The sequence below is a fragment of the Hyla sarda genome, chromosome 7 (assembly GCF_029499605.1).
Source record: "Hyla sarda isolate aHylSar1 chromosome 7, aHylSar1.hap1, whole genome shotgun sequence".
In the NCBI taxonomy this organism is placed as follows: Eukaryota; Metazoa; Chordata; class Amphibia; order Anura; family Hylidae; genus Hyla; species Hyla sarda.
The window spans coordinates 46,131,124-46,155,396 of record NC_079195.1 but is presented as its reverse complement, the minus strand read 5'-3'; the positions used below and the strand labels follow the sequence as shown (position 1 = coordinate 46,155,396).

The 24,273-nt window shown below is 42.3% G+C and overlaps 1 protein-coding gene across 1 annotated transcript in view; it reads right to left on the bottom strand.

The window, feature by feature from the left end:
* Nucleotides 1-24,273, bottom strand: part of DOCK1 (dedicator of cytokinesis 1) — a 439,672-nt gene that overhangs the window by 34,544 nt on the left and 380,855 nt on the right. Inside the window, exons 40-42 of the mRNA XM_056528878.1 lie at nt 24,111-24,215; nt 15,122-15,263; nt 12,508-12,589 (exon numbers count right to left, since the gene is read on the bottom strand). Coding sequence (XP_056384853.1) covers nt 12,508-12,589; nt 15,122-15,263; nt 24,111-24,215 — 329 coding nt within the window. The remainder of the gene's footprint in view (nt 1-12,507; nt 12,590-15,121; nt 15,264-24,110; nt 24,216-24,273) is intronic.

Below are 24,273 nucleotides of genomic sequence, written 5' to 3'. Positions count from 1 at the left end.
CTTGTTCTTTTCTGTCTTTCCATAGTGCTCTCTACTGACATATCTGCACAGAGTACTGTAGAATAGGTTTGCTATGGGGATTTGCTTCTACTTTGGACAGTTCCCGAGACAGGTGTCATCAGAGAGCACTTAGACAGAAAAGAACAGCTCAACTTCAGCAGCTAAAAAGTACTGAAAGGATTAAGATTTTTTAATAGAAGTAATTTACAAATCTGTTTAACTTTCTGGAGCCAGTTGATATATATATATATATATATATATATATATATATAAGTTTTTTTCCCCTGAATAACCCCTTTAACCCCTTAAGGACACATGATGTACCGGTACGTAATGAGTCCGCTCCCGATCTATAACGCGGGGCCACGGCGTGGCCCCACGTCATAGCGGGTCGGGCCCGGCCTCTAACAACGGCCGGGACCCGTGGCTAATAGCGCGCGGCATTGGTCACGGTGCCGCGCGCTATTAACCCTTTAGATGCGGCGTTCAAAGTTGAACGCCGCGTCTAAAGTGAAAGTGAAAGCATGCCGATTAGCTCAGGGAGCTGTTAGGGATAGCCGTGGCGAAACCGCGGCATCCTGAATAGCTTATAGGACAGCTGGAGGATCCCTACCTTCCTCCTCGCCGTCTGATCGCCGAATGCCTGCTCAGTGCCTGAGATCCAGACATGAGCAGTCAAGCGTCAGAATCATCGATCACTGGTTTCCTATGAGAAACCAGTGATCAATGTAAAAGATCAGTGTGTGCAGTGTTATAGTGAAAAAAAAGTGAATAAAGATCATTTAACCCCTTCCCTATTAAAAGTTTGAATCACCCCCCATTTTCCATGAAAAAAAAACTGTGTAAATAAAAATTAAAATAAACATATGATATCGCTGCGTGCGGAAATGTCCGAATTATAAAAATATATCATTAATTAAACCGCACGGCCAATGGCATACGCGCGAAAAAATTCCAAAGTCCAAAATAGTGCATTTTTGGTCACTTTTTATATCATGAAAAAATGAATAAAAATCAATAAGATCAATAAGTCCTATCAATACAAAAATGGTACCGCTGAAAACTTCAGATCACGGCGCAAAAAATGAGCCCTCATATCGCCCCATATGCGCAAAAATAAAAAAGTTATAGGGGTCAGAATATGAAGATTTTAAACGTATTAATTTTCCTGCATGTAGTTATGATTTTTTCCAGAAGTACGACAAAATCAAACCTATATAAGTAGGGTATCATTTTAATCGTATGGACCTACAGAAGATAAGGTGTCATTTTTACCGAAAAATTTACTATGTAGAAACGGAAGCCCCCAAAAGTTACAAAACGGCATTTTTTTTTTCAATTTTGTCTCACAATGATTTTTTTTTCCGTTTCGCTGTAGATTTTTGGGCAAAATGACTGACGTCATTACAAAGTAGAATTGGTGGCACAAAAAATAAGCAATCATATGGTCTTTTAGGTGCAAAATTGAAAGAGTTATGATTTTTTAAAGGCAAGGAGGAAAAAACGAAAATGCAAAAACGGAAAAACCCTCGGTCCTTAAGGGTTAAACTGTGGGCCTCCAGCTGTTGCAAAACTACAACTCCCAGGATGCCCAGCTGTCCACACATCCTGGGAGTTGTAGTTTTGCAACAGCTGGAGGTCCACAGCTTGGAGACCACTGCTGTAGAAGCACAAATATATTGGTAACTCCGCCACTTACGTAAATTGCTTCCACCCAGCCAAAATTTTAGCAGATTAACCACTGCAGGATTTCTGCAGATTTTTATCATTATTTTTTTAAACCAGGGACATTTGGGATCACTGACATTTGGTTATAAACCATTTTTTCTGCCATTCTAGCCTCATGAAATAGAAACCTGATTCTAGTGTGAACAGGACCTAGTTTTCTTGGAAATTCCACATTATACTGCAGAGCAGAGCTAGAAGCCTGCGCTGTATAAGGCCATGTTCACATGGCCGAATTTCAAACAGAATTCCGTGGAAAAGTTTAGCTCAGAAATTTCAATAGGATTCTGCTGAGGCAGAAACACATTCATTATTTCTGCGGATTCTGCTCGGAAATGCATTGCTGTCTATGGAGACGGCACATTTCCGAGCGGTCATAGAGCCGGCAGAACATTTAGATTTGCGGAATGCCTGCCTGTGTTTATTTTTTGGGCATTCTGTGAATTTTTTCCGTCGTGTCAACAGCTTAATAAAGCATTATATATTATAGGACGCCAGATTAAAGGAATGCTATACCTATATATGCACGTCTATACTGGCTGACTGTACATCTTGTTAGGAAAGGTTATGGTTAAGTAGGGCGAGAGAGATTTTACATGGAGAAGCGCCTATCAGTAATTATAAAGCCATTATTCCATTACGCATTACAATATTGAAATTCCTTGCTTTCATAAACTTAACAAATTGAAATGTGTCATAGCAGACTGTACCTATCTCCCCATACACGGCTGAAAGCAGATGATGTGCAAACAATCATTTAGTCGACTTTTAATTCTGTCCTTACGCTCAGCACTTTCTAATGATTGGTGAAGAAAACAAGGCTTTGTGCGGATTCCCCGCGGACCCACATCTAAGGGGCTATCTCAGGCTATTACTTGGCCTCGGGCAGCCATGTGTATCATGAGGCTGCTGCACAAACCTCCCTTATCTTTAGATAATTCAATAACTCCCTAATCTCTGCGCGTTACTAGAAGAAAACCGAGCATGGAGTCTGATGGGGGGGGGGGGGGGGGGGGGGGGGCTTCCCTAGTGACTTTTAAGTATGTAGAATTATTGATTGAACTTTGTATTAAGTATAAAGCATTCATGGCTTTGCGATTGCGATATAAACAACTAAAGTGACGTCATTTTGTGCAGGAGTTGTTGGGCAGAGCACATCTTAAAGGAGATCTGTGGTACACATTTTTATTTATTTTTTTTATAATCCCCTGTGCCCGGCTGCAAAAAGTAACAAAAACAAAAAACTTTAAATCACCTTCCTACTGTCATGTAAGGAACCCGGGCCCCGGCTTTTCCCTGCTGCCCAGGCTCCTTACAGGACAGTGCCCTCAGCCTATCACAGGCCGAGGCGGGAGATCGCTGAGAATAGTATCAGTCACCTTCCCCAGGAAGAAGCCCATCACCGGAGGACCGAGACACCAATAATGGAGCAACGGGGGGAACGTAGGAAGGTGAGCTAAAGTTTTTTTTTGTTACTTTCTGCAGCCTGGGCACAGGGGATTATACAAAATGAGTTCCACAGATCTCCTTTAATATGACACATAATGGGGAGAATAAATGCAAGAATTCATATATAACAGGCCCTTTAATTCTACTTTCTCTAAGACAGTGTTTTCCAACAAGTGTGCCTCCAGCTGTTGAAAAACTACTAATCCCTGCATGCCCGGACAGTCCAGGCAGGCTGGGAGTTGTAGTTTTGCAACAGCTGGAGGCTCACTGGTTGGGAAACCGTGCCGTAGGATAAAGTACAGATTCATCTCTTCATATAATCCAGTAGGAATAATAAAACCGCATCGCTATTTTATGAGAGGGGTATGGGAGGGAGTGCAAAATCATCAGAGAAGTATATAAGCGATTACTATGAAACCGTAAATGCGGAGCCATATAAATGTCCCTGTATATTTCTCCTATTTACAAAACGTGAATGTGAATTTTAAGGCAGTTCATTAACACTTCGCTTTACCTTCCATTCTCTGGAGAGGAATGGGAACAGAGTGTGATGGAGGCGCAGCGTTCTGCCCTGCAGGGTTACTGAGCTACGCAGAGATTTCATCCTCCTACGTGTGTGCATACAGGGCAGCACGGGGGAGCCAGGCCTGCTTTACTGTTACGTAAGACTCCTCCTGCATCTGCTCCACTATTTACAACCCTATTGGGGATTACTGTATGATCACAAAAATGAGTAATTCTAGCTTACTAGATGAACAAAACACAAGCTTAACCCAGAGACATCTCATTGAAAACCGGAAGGGCATTTCTGCAATGTCATTTTTCAGAAATTCCTATAGATTTTACATACATGTATACACACACACACACACAGTCCCTATAGCTTTTACACCTATACACACGACAGATTTTACATACATTTATACACACACACAAACTATACATTTACCATACATGTATACACACATGGTCTATAGCAGTGGTCTTCAACCTGCGGACCTCCAGATGTTGCAAAACTACAACTCCCAGCATGCCCGGACAGCCGTTGGCTGTCCGGGCATGCTGGGAGTTGTAGTTTTGCAACATCTGGAGGTCCGCAGGTTGAAGACCACTGGTCAATAGATTTTCCATACATTTATACACAAACTATACATTTAGCATACATGTATACACACATGGTCTATAGATTTTACATAAATGTATACAAACACAACGTATAGATATCTATACATGTGAATACACACACATGACCTATATATTTTACATATATGTATACACACACGACCTATAGACTTGTATACACATAACGTATAGATTTTACATAGATTTATACACACACTAAAGATATACATACATGGATACTCACACAATCTATAGATTTCACATTCATACACACAACCTATAGATATACATACATGTATACACACACTAAATTTTACATACATGTATACACACAACCTATAGATATGCATGCATTTATATACAAACTCGATTTTACATACATGTATACACACACAGCCTATAGATATACATACATGTATACACACACTCGATTTTAAATACTTGTATACACACACAACCTATAGATATACATACATGTATACACACAAAACATATAGATATACATACATGTATACACACACAACCTATAGATATACATACATGTATACACACACAACCTATAGATATACATACATAGTTAGTACGGTCGAAAAAAGACATATGTCCATCAAGTTCAACCAGGGAATTAAGGGGTAGGGGTGTGGCGCGATATTGGGGAAGGGATGAGATTTTATATTTCTTCATAAGCATTAATCTTATTTTGTTCCAGGAATGTATCTAATCCTGTTTTAAAGCTGTTAATTGTTCCTGCTGTGACCAGTTCCTGAGGTAGACCGTTCCATAAATTCACAGTCCTCACGGTAAAGAAGGCGTGTCGCCCCTTGAGACTAAACTTTTTTTTCTCCAGACGGAGGGAGTGCCCCCTCGTCCTTTGGGGGGGTTTAACCTGGAACAGTTTTTCTCCATATTTTTTGTATGGGCCATTAATATACTTATATACGTTTATCATATCCCCCCTTAAACGTCTCTTCTCAAGACTAAACAATTGTAACTCCTTTAATCGCTCCTCATAGCTAAGATGTTCCAAGCCCCATATTAGTTTAGTCGCGCGTCTCTGCACCCTTTCCAACTCCGCAGTGTCCCTTTTATGGACAGGTGACCAAAACTGAACAGCATATTCCAGGTGAGGCCGTACCAATGCTTTATAAAGGGGGAGTATTATGTCCCTGTCCCTTGAGTCCATGCCTCTTTTGATACATGACAATATCCTGCCGGCTTTGGAAGCAGCAGCCTGACATTGCATGCTATTCTGTAGTCTGTGATCTACAAGTACACCCAGATCCTTCTCTACCAGTGACTCTGCCAGTTTAATCCCCCCTAAGACATACGATGCATGCAGGTTATTAGTACCCAGATGCATAACTTTACATTTATCCACATTGAACCTCATTTGCCAAGTGGATGCCCAGACACTTAGTCTATCCAAGTCATCTTGTAACTTATGCACATCCTCTATAGACTGTACCGTGCTACAAAGCTTGGTGTCATCTGCAAAGATAGATACAGAGCTGTTAATACCATCCTCTATATCATTGATAAATAAATTAAACAACAGCGGTCCCAGTACTGAACCTTGGGGTACACCACTAATAACCGGGGACCAATCAGAGTACGAATCATTAACCACCACTCTCTGGGTACGATCCATGAGCCAGTGTTCAATCCAGTTACAAACTAAAATTTCCAAACCCAAAGACCTTAACTTACCTGTCAGACGTCTGTGAGGGACAGTATCAAATGCTTTAGCAAAATCCAGAAACACTATATCCACAGCCATTCCTCTGTCAAGGCTTCTACTCACCTCTTCATAAAAGCAAATTAGATTGGTTTGAAGACTTCTATCCTTAGTAAACCCATGCTGGCTATCACTTATAATACAATTATCCCCTATGTATTCCTGTATGTAATCCCTTATAAGTCCTTCAAACAATTTACCCACAATGCACGTTAAACTTACCGGTCTATAGTTTCCATGTTTACATGTATACACACACTCGATTTTACATACATGTATATACACACACAACCTATAGATATACATACATGTATATACACACACAACCTATAGATATACATACATGTATATACACACACAACCTATAGATATGCATGCATGTATACACACACTCGATTTTACATACTTGTATACACACAAAACCTATAGAGGGTGCCCGCTCTCCCCCCTGATCTTCATTCTGGTACTGGAATCTTTTTTATGCATAATTAGAAGGAATGGAGATCTGGGGGGAGTAATGGTACAGGGGATTACTCACAAAGTGGCCACGTATGCAGACGATTTGATATTCTTTATCCCAAAACCTCTAGTTACACTACCAACAGTAATGCAAGAAATTGAAAAATATACTAGATTTTCCAATTTTAAGATACATTTCGGAAAATCAGAAGCGCTGAACATCTCGCTTACAAAAGATACGGTATGTCATCTACAAAGAACCTTTAAATTTAAATGGGCAACACAAGCGGTTAAATTATTGGGGGTCTGGATTGCAGCAGATAGGAGAGACCTAAACAGTTAAAAACTTGCCCCTCTGATTAACTCAGTTCGACACCAGAGCCAGAAATGGTGATCTGGCATCCGATGTGCGTTATATAAGATGACGATTTTTTCAAATATCGTTTCCAGTGTCTCCAAGTAAAACTGCCATACGCCTTTTTTAAGGAAATGGCAACAATACAAAACGAGTGTATATGAGGAGGGAGAAAATCAAGAACAAAGAGAGAAGTAATGTGCCGGCCTAAGGAAAAAGGAGGAGTAGGCCCTCCAGAATTAAAGGGGTACTGTGGAGCAGTGAATCTTGCAAGAGTGGTTGAGTGGTGCAGAAGGGTAGACCCAAAACTCTGGGTTACGGTGGAAAGGGGGGAACAAAAATCCTGTTGAACTGCCTCTCATGGAGTAAAGAGGTTGAAAACATGGGCTTGAGGAAACATCAGACAATAGGTTCCACTTTAGATGTATGTGAAGACCCTACTGTATGTAAATTACCCCACCTAGCATAGGTAGATTGAGTTCTATCCATCTGAGGGATATACACTCACATAATAATTGGGTAGATGTGGCCAGAATAAGCTCACCCACACCGCTGGGGTTTTGGAGGACCATACAGTTAAAACACTACATTCAATTTATCCCAAAACCGGAACAATATTCAGTGAACATTACTAAATTTGAAGAAATGTGTTTGTCAATGGGCCCCAATAAAACACGTGCGGGAGAGGGACTTGGAACTACAGCTTCTTGCTACAGTATAGCGACATATCTATGAAAAGTTACAGATATTCTCTGCTCAGCTTTCTTGTAATGTTAACAAGAAATTGTATCTCATTTTTCTGGAGACAGAAAAAGGGTCCAACGGTGTCTTTATGGTGTACTAGAGTGAATGATGCCATGTACCTGGAGAACCTGAGATTGACAAACAGAGATATGGACACTGAGTCCATAAGTACATGGCATGAGTGGAAACGTTTTCGAAATACTGCAGAATATGAGTTAATCATGAGCGAGTCAGGCTAAAAGGGTCTGGAAGAAGGAGAGACAGAGGAGAGGACGGGGAAGAGAGAGGAGAGACAAGGGAGGGATCGGGGGGGGGGGGGGTCGGGGAAATGGGGGGGTGGATGGTAGAAGGAGAGGGAGTCAGTCAGCTATTGTGTGTTAAGGGCAAGAGACGGGATAGTTAACCCCTTCCCGACCTATGACATACCTGTACGTCATGGGTGGCAAGGTGTTCCCGACCCATGACATACAGGTACGTCATGGACATTACTGCCGCTACTCGCGGCATCCCGCAGCGCCCGGAAAGATGGTGGCTATCACTGATAGCCAGCCATCTTACTGTGCGACCACGGGGGGTTTCGTCCCCCACCCCCCCCCAGCGATCGCTGCTATCAGCTGGTCAAATCTGACTAGCTGATAGCAGCGTTTCGCTATGAAAATACTTAGCAGCGCGGTGTGTAAGTCCCGATCACGGGGATCGGGACACACACCGCTCTGCTAAGTGTCCCTGTCCCGTCCCCCGGCGTCACTTACCCGTCGGAGCGGTGTCCCGAGCGGTCCCGGCGTCCTCCGTGCGGTCCCGACGTCCTCGGTGCGGTCCTGGCTGCGCTGCGTCCCGGAGGTGAGTTTCCGGCAGCAGTGCGGCATCTTCATTGGCAGCAGTGAGATCGCCGTAAAGCGATCTCACTGCTGCCTCTGAGAGTTTCAAAACTGCAACTCCCAGCATGCCCAGACAGCCTTTGGCTTTCTGGGCATGCTGGGAGTTGTAGTTTTGCAACATCTGGAGGTCCACAGTTTGGAGACCACTGTATAATGGTCTCCAATCTGTGCTCTTCCAGATGTTGCAAAACTACAAATCTCAGCATGCTCAGTCTGTCCAGGCATGCTGGGAGTTGTAGTTCTCTAACATCTGGAAGAGCACAGATTGGAGACCATTATACAGTGGTCTCCAAACTGTGGACCTCCAGATGTTGCAAAACTACAACTCCCAGCATGCCCAGACTGCCCAGGCATGCTGGAAGTTGTAGTTCAGCAACATCTGATCCTTCAGATATTGCCGAACTACAACTTCCAGCATGCCTTGGCAGTCTGGGCATGCTGGGAGTTGTAGTTTTGCAACATCTGGAGGCACACTAGTTGGGAAACATTGTCCGTTTCCTACCTCAGTGCCTCCAGCTGTTGCAATTGTTGCAAAACTATAACTCCCAGCATGCACTGACAGACCATGCATGCTGGGAGTTGTAGTTTTGCAACAGCTGGAGGCACACTGGTTTGGAAACACTAAGTTTGGTTGCAAAACACTTGAAAGTTTATTACATAACTTAGTGTTTCCAAACCAGTGTTCCTCCAGCTGTTGCAAAACTACAACTCCCAGCATGCACGGACAGCCAAAGGGCATGCTCGGAGTTTGCAACAGCTGGATGTTTGCCCCCTCCCCCCAATGTGAATGTACAGGGTACACTCACATGGGCGGAGGTTTACAGTGAGTGCTGCAAGTTTGAGATGGCGCAAATTTTGCGCTGCAGCTCAAACTTCCAGCGGCAAACTTGCTGTGAACCTCTGCCCGTGTGACTGTACCCTAAAAACACTACACTACACTAACACTAACCTAAAATAAAAAGTAAAAAACACTACATATACACATACCCCTACACAGCCCCCCTCCCCCCAAAAAATGAAAAACGTCTGGTACGCTACTGTTTCCAAAACGGAGCCTCCAGCTGTTGCAAAATAATAACTCCCAGTATTGCCGGACAGCCATTGACTGTCCAGGCATGCTGGGAGTTTTGTAACAGCTGGAGGCACCCTGTTTGAGAATCACTGGCGTAGAATACCCCTATGTCCACCCCTATGCAAATCCCTAATTCAGGCCTCAAATGCGCATGGCGCTCTCTCACTTTGGAGCCCTGTCGTATTTCAGGGCAACAGTTTTGGGACACATATGGGGTATCGCCGTACTCGGGAGAAATTGCCTTACAAATTTTGGGGGGCTTTTTCTTCTTTAACCCCTTATGAAAAGGTGAAGTTGGGGTCTACACCAGCATGTTAGTGTAAAAAAATAAATTTTTTACACTGACATGCTGGTGTTGCCCTATACTTTTCATTTTCACAAGAGGTAAAAGGGAAAAAAGACCCTCTAAATTTGTAACGCAATTTCTCCTGAGTACGGAGATACCCCATATGTGGGCGCAAAGTGCTCTGGGGGCGCACAACAAGGCCCAGAAGGGAGAGTGCACCATGTACATTTGAGGCGATTTGCACAGGGGTGGCTGATTGTTACAGCAGTTCTGACAAACGCAAAACAATAAATATCCATATGTGACCCCATTTTGGAAACTACACCCCTCACGGAATGTAATAAGGGGTGCAGTGAGCATTTACACCCCACTGGTGTATGACAGATTTTTGGAACAGTGGTCTGTGAAAATGAAAAATAAAATTTTTGATTTGCACAGTCCACCGTTTCAAATATCTGTCAAACGCCAGTGGGGTGTAAATGCTCACTGCACCCCTTATTACATTCCATGAGGGGTATAGTTTCCAAAATGGGGTCACATGTGGGGGGGGTCCACTGTTCTGGCACCATAGGGGCTTCCTAAATGGGACATGCCCCCCAAAAACCCTTTCAGAAAAACTCACTCTCCAAAATCCCATTGTCGCTCCTTCCCTTCTGAGCCCTCTACTGCGCCCACCGAACATTTTACATACGCATATGAGGTATTTCCTTACTCGAGAGAAATTGAGTTACAAATTTTAGGGTGATTTCTCTCCTTTTACCCCTTGTAAAAATTAAAAAATTGGGTCTACAAGAAAATGCGAGTGTAAAAAATGAAGATTTAGAATTTTCTCCTTCACTTTGCTGCTATTCCTGTGAAACACCTAAAGGGTTAAAACACTTACTGAATGTCATTTTGAATACTTTGGGGGGTGCAGTTTTTATAATGGGGTCATTTATGGGGTATTTCTAATATGAAGATCCTTAAAATCCACTTCCAACCTGAACTGGGCCCTGAAAAATTAAGATTTTGAAAATCTTGAGAAAAATTGGAAAATTGCTGCGGAACTTTGAAGCCCTCTGATGTCTTCCAAAAGTAAAAACTTGTCAATTTTTTTATGCAAACACAAAGTAGACATATTGTATATGTGAATCAATATGTAATTTATTTGGAATATCCATTTTCCTTTCAAGCAGAGACTTTCAAAGTTAGAAAAATGCTAAATTTTCAAAATTTTCATGAAATTTTTAGATTTTTTACCAAGAAAGGATACAAATATCAGTGAAATTTTACCGATAAAATAAAGTAGAATATGTCACGAAAAAACAATCTCGGAATCAGAATGATAAGTAAAAGCATTCCAAAGTTATTAATGTTTAAAGTGACAGTGGTCAGATTTTCAAAAAATGCCCAGGTCATGAAGGTGAAAATGGGCTGGGTCATGAAGGGGTTAATATAATATTTACATTTATTTGTTTTTTCTTTAACATGGCCGTATAATGTATAGTTGGCCATGAGTATAACGTCTTTTTCCTTTGATCTTTTGATGTCACTGTTATATTTAAATTTTATAAAACAACCTATAGATTTTACATACATGTATACGCACACAATCTAAAGATTTTACACACATTTTGTATACACACGCGCACGACCAATAGATATAACATACATAAATACACACACGCTCTATAGATCATACATGTATATACACACAACCTAAAGATTTTACATACATGTATATACACAACCTATAGATCTGAATATATAACTACTTCTAACATAAAATTAATTCAGTTCCGTATTGCATATATGAAGTCTGAAACACTTTATGCCGTAAAGATCCACATTAGTTCCAGCACCAAATAATATTTTCATAGTTACCCCAAAAAAACTATGTTTTTGAACATGGGGAAGAAACTATCAAACCCAAAGAAAGCCAAGAAGAACATACAAACTGCACACAGGTGTGGGTCCTATTTGGACTTCAATAAAGGACCCCAGTAGAGCAAGGAAACATGTTTCCAAATAGACTGAGCCACCAATGGCAGCCATTATTGTTCCCCAAGGACAATGTACACCAAACTGTGGCTTTCCAGGTGTTGTAGAACTACAAACCTTAGAATTCTCTGACAACATTGAGCTTTAGGACATGTTGGAAGTTATAGTTTTGCAACAGCTGGTTGCAGGTTGGGGAACTCTTCCCTAGGGGGTTGTACCCCAGGTTTTCACAGATCATAAATAGCATACAAATCTGCATTGTTCCACAAAGGCAACCTATGGATAGGCGTAGTGCTGTTTTTGCAAGAAAGTCGTATTTTTCCATGATTAGATAAATATAGCGGCTTTCTTCCTAAAGAAGCACCACACATCCTCAGATTGTGTGTCCTATTGCAGCTCAGTTCTAATCAAGTGATGGGAGCCAAGTTGTAATACCACACAAAAACTGAGAATAGCTGTAACCCTCTTTTTGGAAGAGAGCATGTTTTTCTAAGCATGGATTACCCCTTTAAATGAACCCCTACTTACAGGATAGCAGATCGGGTCTATAGGGCTGCTTAAAATTTCTGACCACTTTGATCAGACATCTTATCCTCTATCCTATGGATAGGAAAAAAGATGTCTAGGGGTGGAGTACCCCTTTAATAAGTTGGGAAGACTCTTCAGCAGTAGCAGAAAACTTTAATAGCAGATTGTACATACCTTAAAATCTGCTCAGCGACAGGCTTATTCTTGAACTTCGGTGGCAGCTCAAGCAATGGTTTTACTGTGAAACACTGAATATCTGGTTGTAAAAATTAAAGATAAGAACTAAAGTGTTAATTCAATTCCATAAGTATAAAAAAATTAAATATATAATAAAAATCTCATTAAAATTTTTTATTTTTTATCTTCACACCAGCTAGACGACTGTTCATTACTTTACTAATCTGCATGACGCATTGCCCAAATGGCAGTTCTTTTGCATTCCTGTCTGCGGCCTGGGGTGTGAGCAGTGCCCCAGGGCACCAGGAAAGAAACATTGCCTTATTTACTTGGATTTTCTATCTTCCACTTGACAAATGCCCATAGAGAGCCTTCTGAGAGCAAGTTTTCTGTGCTATAAAAATGAATGTTGAAGTATTTATATTGCTAAAAGTTCTTGGCACTGAGTTATGGTTATTATGTGATTCTGTTAGATGACCCAGACATAGTTTTTGTCTTTACAAATCTTATCTGAAATGTTGGAGTAATTTTTGGATTATTAGAATGTATTTAGGATTCAGGATGTATTTTATTCTTATACAAAGTAAAACGGTGATCTTCTGCTTTGTTCCTATTATTAAAGGGGTACTCTGGTGGAATACCAATTTTTCAAATTGATTGGTGCCAGAAAGTTACACCGATTTGTACATTACTTCTATTTAAAAATCTTAAAGGGGTTTTGCGATGCCCTGCAGTTCAGAGCTCCGCTCACAGCGTCCGGAAGTTCATTACTCCGATCGCTGTGTGCGGGCTTCCGTGTTCGCAGCCGCCGGGCGCGACGTCACGCCCGGCCCCTTCATTACGTCTCGCCCGGCCCCTTCGTGACGTCTCGCCCGGCCCCTTCGTGACGTCTCGCCCGGCCCCTTCGTGACGTCTCGCCCGGCCCCTTCGTGACGTCTCGCCCGCCCCCTCGTGACGTCACCCCCGCCCCCTCTACCAAAGTCTATGGGAAGGGGGCGTGACAGCGGTCGCTTGCTGCAGCAAGTTATCTTACTGCCAGAAGAACAATGAGGAGGAGGAACATCTTGCTCTCTTTTCTTAATCATATTAGGAACATGCTATGCAGCCCTCTTCTCATCGGGAAGAAGAGCACCTTGGTCTACTCCACATTATGGGAAGAATATCCCCACAACATGGGAGAAGATTGTCGTCCTGTTCTCATCCTGAGAACAATGCCTTGTTCTATTACAGATCACGAGAGGAACCTTTCTGGTACTCTCTATATCATAAATGGAACGAACCTTAAATGGGCACTGTCAGATAGAAAAAAATGTATACATTGTACATCTTGGCAAAACATTAACCTTACTAATATACTTCATAAGAAAATGTTATTTCCTTTTTATAGAAATCATAGCTTTGTCCAAGCTGAAGCACAGGCATGGACAAAGTCCAGTAAGTGAGGGTGGGCTAGCACTCCTCTCTCCTGTCTGATAGCACTTCTCTGTGCTCTCTCCTGTCTGATAGGACTCCTCTGTGCTCTCTCCTGTCTGATAGCACTCCTCTGTGCTCTCTCCTGTCTGAAAGGACTCCTATGTGCTCTCTCCTGTCTGATAGCACTCCTCTGTGCTCTCTCCTGTCTGACAGGACTCCTCTGTGCTCTCTCCTGTCTGACAGGACTCCTCTGTGCTCTCTACTGTCTGACAGGACTCCTCTGTGCTCTGTCCTATCCTATCAGCCAGCAGAGAGCATAGAGGAGTGCTATCAGACAGGAGAGAGGAGTGCTAGCCCACCCTCACTTACTGGACTTTGTCCATGCCTGTGCTCCAGCTTAGACAAAGTCATGATTTAATATGCAAGGAAATAACATTTTCTTATTAAGTATATTAGAAAGGTTAATGTTTTGCCAAGATGTACAAGATATAAAAAGTTTTTGAATCTGACTGTGCCCATTTAAATGTCCCCAGATCATGTAAAAATGTCTTAGTCCTCTCTATCTCATAGGGAGAACACATCATGAAAATCTTAGCATAATAATAGGAAAACTTGTTTCTGTCACAACCTCATCCTCATCAAGAATTGTAGAAATATAGAATCCCCTCCCCTTTATTCACCATACCCCTTCCCTTTGGGGAGATATGATCAATGTATAGAAACGGCCCATACAAAAAATATGGGGAAAAACTGTTCCAGGTTTAACTCCCTCAAAGGACAAGTGGGCACTTGCTCCATCTGGAGAAAAAAAGGTTTAGTCTCAAGAGGCGACACGCCTTCTTTATCATAAGAACTGTGAATTAATATAACAGTATACCTCAGGAACTGGTCACAATAGGAACAGTTGAGGACTTCAAAAGAGGGTAAGATACATTCCTTGAACAATATAACATTAATTCTTATGCAGAATTATAAAATCACACCCCTTCCCTTCAATTCCTTGGTTGAACTTGATGGACGAGTATTTTTTCAATACTACCGTTGTAACTGTGTCTTTTTTTCAATTGTACTAACTATGTAACTATGTAAGTGAGAAGCATGCCCTGTTTCTTTCCTTATTTTGGCACAGACACAGATACACAGATCCATATATATGGAACAGATTCTAGTTCTGTCCTACTGGAAGATTGAAGGATACATTGTCCAGAAGAATTTTTTAAATCATCGCCTGGAGGTGATGTTGTCTTCATCTTTTCTGCATTGGGAAACTGAGTTAAAAGTCGAGCCTCAAAATCTTCGCGCCGCTCATACTCCTTACCCCTGTAAATAAAGACTTTATTCTGGAAAATAAAGAACAAAAAGATATTTAAAATGTGTTGCCAATACATAAAATGTCTGCTATCAAAAAACCCTTGTTACGTATGTAGTGCTTCAAAACATACAGTACGGTACATTCACACTATGGAAATTCCTTGCGGAAACTCAGAGCAGAAGCCACTTGCAGCAGCCCCCTCATTGCTGTCAATAGGATTCCACTGCTTAGTTCACACGTCAGAAGTTCCATAGCAGAAAATCCGACATGGAATTGCATTTCTCCAAAAGAATAAACATGTTAATCTTTTTTCAATGAATCCGTCTGGAAATACAATAGTGTCTATGGGATGGCGTTTAATGTCCAGCCAGACATTAGGTAACAATTCCAAAAGATCTGCTCATGGAAATTCCCATAGTGCAAATTTGCCCTAAGACTGACTCAAGTCTGATGGGCCTAGTATGTTGCCAGATGAATACTAATAAAAATAGAGGACAATCACTCAAAGACCAAAGAAATATGGAAAGACTACAACACCAATGTAATGATAAGGGGTGCAAAGACTGTGGTTGCACACAAGCCATGCAACCTAAATGGGCACAAAAGATCCTCTCTGTTCCCTAAGAGGAGTGACAGTCGGGGTCCCTGGTAAAATTTGGCATTGAGGCCTGGGAACTAAATGGCCACAGACAGTTTTTCAGTGATGATTTATTATTATTCATTTAATATTTCAATGCAAAATTACGCAACTTGCCACATATTCTTAATTCAAATTTCCTACAAAATGTGTCATATGGGCTTTCTGTTTTCTTAGTGTTATAAATAGCAACAGGGAGGGAGAGAGGGCTTTACACAGCAGGTCAATGGGTGGAGGGTTGGGAGAGCATACATGGAGAGCAGCTCACACAGGATGTAGATAGGGGGCAGATAGATACAAGGCAAATTGCAGGGGGAGAGTCTCTTGGTCTCTTTACAAGTGTGGTGAGAAAGCAGAGAACACACAACAAACTATAGACTCCTGGGGAGGAATTTATCTTTCATACACAATGAATATTCTGCTTTCAATAACTTTAGAAACATACGTGACACATAAAAAAAAAACTAAGAAAATCATAACTTCCCAGATGGGTCTAATAGAGGGAAAACACATCCACATGAGAAAAATCTGAATCTAGAAGCAGAATGCAAACTGCATATAAGGGGTCTGAATATGCATGGAGGAATGAAATGCAGACTCAAACTTAGTGCAATATTTTTAAAGGGGTATTCCTGGCCAAAACTTTTTTTTTTTTATATATATCAACTGGCTCCGGAAAGTTAAACAGATTTGTAAATTATTTCTATTAAAAAATCTTAATCCTTCCAACAGTTATTAGCTTCTGAAGTTGAGTTGTTGTTTTCTGTCTAACTGCTCTCTGATGACTCACGTCCCGGGAGCTGTGCAGTTCCTATGGGGATATTCTCCCATCATGCACAGCTCCCGGGACGTGACATCATCATTGAGCAGTTAGACAGAAAACCTCAGAAGCTAATAACTATTGGAAGGATTAAGATTTTTTAATAGAAGAAATTTATAAATCTGTTTAACTTTCTGGAGCCAGTTGATATATATAAAAAAAGGTTTTGCCTGGAATACCCCTTTAACTTTAAGTACCGGAAACCACTAACATCTTAAAGGTTGCCCATAGCTTTTAGTTACAACTCTGATGTCAAAGCCCTAAAGGCAAAACTAGCAAGGGGAGAAGCATGGTAAATTGGTTAGATAGATTTATATATGTGACCCAAAAGAAGTAATGATGGCACTCACCACATACAAGGTGACAGCTGTATTTATTCGATGACCGGCAGGTTACAGCATGGGGAGGAGGGACGCCAGGAGCCGCTGGCTCCTGGCGTCCCTCCTCCCCATGCTGTAACCTGCCAATCATCGAATAAACACAGCTGTCACCTTGTACGTGGTGAGTGCCATCATTACTTCTTTTTGGTCACATTTATTTCTGTACTTCGGATTGAGCACCCCGCTATAGGTGCACTAACTGTTGGTCCTTGAACATCAATATCTGGGCGTATGAGAGCTGTGCCGAGCACTCTTTCTTTGTAAGATTAGATTTATATACCGTATGTATCTGTCTCCCTCGGGTCATAAAAGGATTCCTTAACCTACTTTAAACATTATGTCTAGATTTGGGGTGCTTCCAGAAACCAGGATAAATTCTCTTGTTTCAAAGATATTGGCAGCATATGGTCAGATGCCCGTAGCACTGCTGGATGCCCACCACACTACTCTGCAGGGTGCTGCTTTTTATTACAAGCAATGATCAGCCCACACGACTGGGAAAAGCCCTCTCAATAAGAAATAGAAGGCTCACTGTTAATTGCAGCACGACCGGTCTGTGTGTGTCCCATTTAACAAGTAGAAAGCAGGAATGACTTTTTCATCTGGGAATCAAAGTGTGCTAATACGAGCAGCCAGCAGACATTAGCGTGCCGGCCCATGTGACCTTTATTTAATGTTTGCAGCTCAATATTAGTGGCAAGGCTGGCAGAAACAAAAACAGGGTATTATAGTTTTAATAAGATTGCCAGCAGGCAATGGATTCCTACTTTTGCTGACCTACTTCTGTGCAATTTATAACTTGCAGCTTTTGTACACATTATAAAAAACATTAGGTTCTGATGTCAAGTAAGTTACGTAAGGTAAATTCATCAAACATAAAAGCATGAAAAGTAAATTATTGACAAGGGTGCCAAAGACAAATTGAAATAAAAGGGGTGGGGAAGTGGGTTTTAAAACCAAATTCTTTGTCAGCGACGCATTAAACAGGCAATGAAACATAACTGTTCCCTGGCTAATGTACAGTAGTGACAAAATGACCCCCCTGCCCAGTGAGTGTAAAACGCAATAAATGCATTTCCGCACAAACGCAGAGCCACTGGCTCGTGAAGAGAAACCAGCCCTGGATTAATAAAGATGTTTAAAACGCAGTTCACAGTTTGCATTATTCACTCTTTTACTACACACATAATGTGTCTAAGCTGGAAAATTGCTTGTTGGACTGAACCAGCGATGAATTTCAATGCTCTGCAATCCTCCGCTCACCAGTGACAACCGCTATACTGAGAGCTGCCGAGACACCTGGATATTGTGCGCAGGTGGATTAATAACATGGCGGTATTTATTTTCAATAACCTACCCTAATGCCCTTAGAGGCAGATATCATAGTTATTAGTGGGCTTATAGAAACAGAATGTGGGGACAGATGAGAACCGGCCAATCCAGTCTGCCCAATATTCTAAATATTATGAATAGTCCCTGACCCAATCTAATATGAAGTATAACCTTATGCCTATTCCATGCATGCTTCTGCAGGAAGGCTATTCCATGCATCCACTACTCTTTCAGTAAAGTAATACTTCCTGATCTTACTGCAGAAACCTTTCCTCTCTAATATAAAACTATGCCCTATTGTAATTTTTCTTCTTTTAAATCTCCCCTCCTCCTTTACCATTTTCACTTCCTTTATTTGTATAAAAGTCTCTATCATATCCCCTCTGTCCCGTCTTTGTTGTATCCATGTTAAGATCCTTTAATCTTTCCTAATAAGTTTCATCCTGCAATCCATGTACTAGTTTAGTAGCTCTTCTCTGAACTCTCTCCAAAAGTATCTATTAGGGATCGACCCATTATCGGTTTGGCCGATATTATCGGCCGATAATCACGATTTTGGACATTATCGGTATCGGCAATTACCTTGCCGATAATCCGATAATGACCCACCCCCGCCCCCACCACGACCACCCCCCCAACGTGTCGCACCCCCCACAGCACCGCCTCGGCCCCATTGCCTCCCCCATCCCTGGTTTTATAATTACCTGTTCCCGGGGCCCGGGGTCAACACTACTTCTGGCTCCTGCTGCATCCTGCATTACGCAATGACGAGTGACGTGACACGACGTCACCGTCAGTGCGCACAGTGACAGCTCAGGAGGATGCCACCGGAGCCAGATGTGGAGAGTGGACCCCGGGCCCTGGGAACAGGTAATTATAAAACCGGGGAAGGGGGAGGCAATGGGGCTGGGGCGGTGCGATGCGGTGGGGCGGTAGGGGGCGCGGAGCGGAGCAGTGCGGTGATAGGACTCAGGACCCCCGGACAGGCAGGGGGAGGGAAGCGGGCAGCGGCGGTCTATGGCACCGCAAAAGCCGCTGCAGTTCATTGATTTAAAGCACCCGCTTTAAATCAGTTATCTGCAGCGGTGCCGTGGGGGGATAAATAGCCGATAAATTATACCGGAATATCGGTATAAGTTATCGGCTATTGGCCCTAACCTCCACAGATTATCGGTATCTGTATCGGCCCTAAAAAAAACGATATCGGTCGATCCCTAGTATCTATATCCTTCTGGAGATAGGGTCTTCAGTACTGTGCACAATATTCCAAGTGAGGTTTTACCATTGCTCTGTACAGCGGCATGCACACTTCCCTCTCCCTATACACCCATGAGCACTTCCCTCTCTACTGATATACCTCTCCCTATACACTCATAAGCACTTCCTTCTACTGCCAATACCTTTCCCTATACATCAATGAGCCCTTCCCTCTCTACTGCTAATACCTCTCCCTATACACCCAAGCATTCTGCTAGCATTTCAGACTGCTCTATTACATTGTCTGCCTACCTTTAAGTCTTGTGAAAATAGGGGCTCTAAGCTCGGAAAGGCACTATATGGACCTGCTATGGCCTCTTTACTCCATACAGGCACTACAGTAATAGCAAACAAAGAAGGTAGGACTTGTCTGGTGGTACACTACATTTATTTATGACAGATGGAAAGGCACTAAAAGGTACATTTATAGATACAGTTGCAAGAAAAAGTATTTGAAGCCTTTGGAATTATATGGATTTCTGCACAAATTGGTCAAAAAATTTGATCTGATCTTCATCTAAGTCACAACAATAGACAATCAGTCTGCTTAAACTAATAACACACAAATAATTAAATCTTACCATGTTTTATTGAACACACCATGTAAACATTCACAGTGCAGGTGGAAAAAGGATGTGAACCCTTAGATTTAATAACTGGTTGAACCTCCTTTGGCAGCAATAACTTCAACCAAACGTTTCCTATAGTTGCAGATCAGACGTCCACAACGGTCAGGAGTAGTTTTTGACCATTCCTCTTTACAGAACAGTTTCAGTTAAGCAATATTCTTGGGAGGTCTGGTGTGAATCTCTTTCTTGAGGTCATGCCACAGCATCTCAATCAGGTTGAGGTCAGGACTCTGATTGGGCCAATCCAGAAGGCGTATTTTCTTCTGTTAAAGCTATTCTGTTGTTGATTAACTTATATGCTTTGGGTCATTGTCCTGTAGCAAAACCCATCTTCTGTTAAGCTTCAGCTGGTGGATGGCCTTAAGTTCTCCTTCAAAATGTCTTGATAAATTTGGGAATTCATTTCTCCTTCTATGATAGCAATCCGTCCAGGCCCTGAGACAGCAAAGCAGGCCCAAACCATGATGACCCCACACCATACTTCACAGTTGAGATGAGGTTTTGGGGTTGGTGTGCTGTGCCTCTTTTTCTCCACACATAGTGTCGTGTGTTTCTTCCAAACAACTCAACTTTGCTTTCATCTGTCCACAGAATATTTTGCCAGTACTGCTGTGGAACATCCAGGTGCTCTTGTGCAAACTGTAAATGTGCAGCAATGTTTTTTTTTTGGACAGCAGTGGCTTCCTCTGTGGTATCTTCCCATTTAATCCATTCTTGTTTAGTGTTTTATGTATCGTAGATTCGCTAACAGAGATGTTAGCATATGCCAGATACTTTTTTAAGTCTTTAGCAGACACTCTAGGATTCTTCTTCACCTCATTGAGAAGTCTGCACTGTGCTCTTGCAGTCATCATTACAGGATGGCCACTCCTAGCGAGAGTAGCAGCAGTGCTTAACTTTATCCATTTATAGACAATTTGTCTTACAGTGGACTGATGAAAAGCAAGGCTTTTGGAGATACTTTTATAACCCTTTCCAGCTTTATGCAAGTCAACAATTCTTAATCGTAGGTCTTTTGAGAGCTCTTTTGTGCGAGGCATCATTCACATCAGACAATGCTTCTTGTGAAAAGCAATCCCAGAACTGGTGGGTGTTTTTTTTATAGGGCAGGGCAGCTGTAACCAACACCTCCAATTAGAGCTGGGCGGCATGACCAAAAATGTGTATCACAGTATTTTTGTAACGGTTACAGGGTATTTAACAGTATTTCCACCCCCCATCATCATGTGACCCGTGGGCGCTGCTTCTCTAGTATGTGACACCCACCCCCACCCCCCCGGTTTAACAGCCCAGCACTGCGCTGTCTCCCACATCGGGGAACTAATCATATGTCACACGCAAGCACTGCTCTCCTCCTGTGAGTTGGGGTTCGCCGACGCTGGAACTTTGAACTGTACCACATATTCCTTGTGCCCGGACTGCAAAAATAAACAAAATAAACTTTAAATTACCTTCCTATATTCCCCCGTTGCTCCGGTAACGGTCTCATGCTGGGGATGGAATTGTCACAGAGCAGTCATCCTATCGCCAGCAAAAGCAATGTCCCGCCTCGGCCGGTGATAAGCTGAGCACACTGTCAAGTAAGGAGTCGGCCGGGTGACACTGCTTAGTTCACCGATGTGGGCGACAGCGCAGTGTTGGGCGGAAAAACCGGGGGGTGAAGAGAAGCAGAACAGCGCCCTCGGGTCACATATAATTGGTTCCCTGATGTGGGGACAGCCGCTGTGGGTTGTTAATTAATTCATTTGAGGGGGGGGGGGGGGGAGGGGCCCAACCGGTATTGCGGTATGGGAAAAATTCATATCGTACAGGAAAAAAAATTAATTATTCAATATGAATCGGTATACCGCCCAGCACTACCTACAATCTAATCTCATTGATTGAACTCCAGTTGGATGACACCTCCCTCCAACTAGCTCTTTGAGATGTCATTAGTCTAGGGTTCACATACTTTTTCCACCTGCACTGTGAATGTTTACATGGTGTGTTCAATAAAAGATTTAATTATTTGCGTGTTATTAGTTTAAGCAGACAGTGATTGTCTATTGTTGTGACTTAGATGAAGATTAGATCGCATTTTATGACCAATTTGTGAAGAAATCCATATTATCCAAAGGGTTCACATACTTTTTCTTGCAACTGTAGGTCTTGAAATGCAAGATGCTGTCAGGGCTCTTCACACTATAAAATTGCAAGGCAGAATCCACGAAGAAATCTGCACAGACTACGCCTTGCAGCACAGTCCCATTGACTAAAATGCTGGGAGTTGTAATTCTTCAACAACTGTGCGCACCCTAGTCTTCCGACCAGGCATGCTGGGCTGTCCGAGCATGTGGGCAGTTGTAGTTTTCCAACAGCTGGAAGCACACTGTTTATGAAACACTGAGGAAGCTGGCAGAACCAATTTATTCCAATGGAGGAGTTTGGAGTTGGTTGAAACCATTAGTCAATGGGAATTCAAGTGGTTATATCCGCTGCAAACGCCACAAAAAAATAACCGCTGATTCAGCATATTTTCTGCTCCATTTACCATAGTGCAGTAAGAGCAGAATTCAGTGTGGAAGCTTTCCTCGTTAAATGTGAACAAGCCGTAAGACTCTGTGTCTGTTCACACAATGGAATTCTGCAAGAAAATTTCCTTGTTGAATTCCTCTGTGGATCAGCGACATTTTTCCTCCATGTAAATGGAGCAGAAATCATGCTGAATTGAAGCTTATTTTCCACAGAATTTTCTGCAAAATTAAAGGAAAACTGATGGATAGTGCGGGAGACGCTGATTCCAATGAGCCCTACCTTACCCGGCCGTTCGCCCGCCATTGTAGTTTTATTCTATGTGGAAAACTTGCTGTAATTGCAATGGCGGGGCTTATGCAGCTAACAGGCACTGACGTCAGCGCCGCTTATGAATATTCATACCCCCTCCCTCCAGTTCTCTCTCTCTTCGCCGCTACTAACTGGAGGGAGGGGGGATGAATATTCATAAGCGGCGCTGACGTCTATGCCAGTTAACCTGCAGAAGCCCCGCCCGTGCCAGTTACAGCAAGATATACACATAGATTAAAACTACAATTGCGGGCAAACGGCCGGGCAAGGTAGGGCTCATTGGAATCAGCGTCTCCCGCACTATTCATCAGTACCTGTGGATAGTGCGGGAGAAAATATCTGACAGTTTTCCTTTAAGAAACAAAAGACAAAGTCCCGTTGACTTATCAGCTTTTACTACCAGATTCCGGCAGAAGATTGAACATGTTCAATCTCCCACCAACAGCGCAAACCCCACTGAAATCAATAGGTGTATGACGCAAGGCGGATCCCCCCTTGACTTACCATAGTGTGAACAAGCCCTCTTTAGGCTCAGTCAACAATAGATGTGTAACAACAAATGGTCCCTGTATCTTGTGATATAAAGGAGAGGTGCCGCAGACAGAGACCGTCTTAGCAAAATGAGCTGTTTGAGTGGGATCTCACCTTAAAGGGGTACTCCGGTGAAAAACTTAAATTAAAAAAAAAAAAAATTAAAAAAAAAAAGTTTTTTTCCCTGGAGTACCCCTTTAACTAGGAAAAGAATAAACCCTTTAATTTACAGGTGACAATCTGACAATCTGACATTAAATAGATATAATTTAATGATATCTTGACAGCACACAAGTAGCAGGTACTTACGTGTTCTGCAGTCACATACAGCACACGCAGCACATAAAACAAGTAACAAACTTAGATTAATACAGTAACTATAAGCGGTTTCCCAGTCCCCCCCTGATTCCATGCACTACCAGACAGACTGCAGTATAAACGGATTCCGCATTAATTTTAAATGTACCCTTAGGAACGTGGGGAATCCTTGTCCGAAATATCCAACGGCAAAGTAGTCAGGTTTTGGCCGGATAACTTTCACGATGTTTTCAAAAAACTGTGCTTGTTTTTTCTGTAAGGAAAAGAGAAAAGTATTAGAGAAAAAGAAGAAACTTAGAGATGAGTAAGTA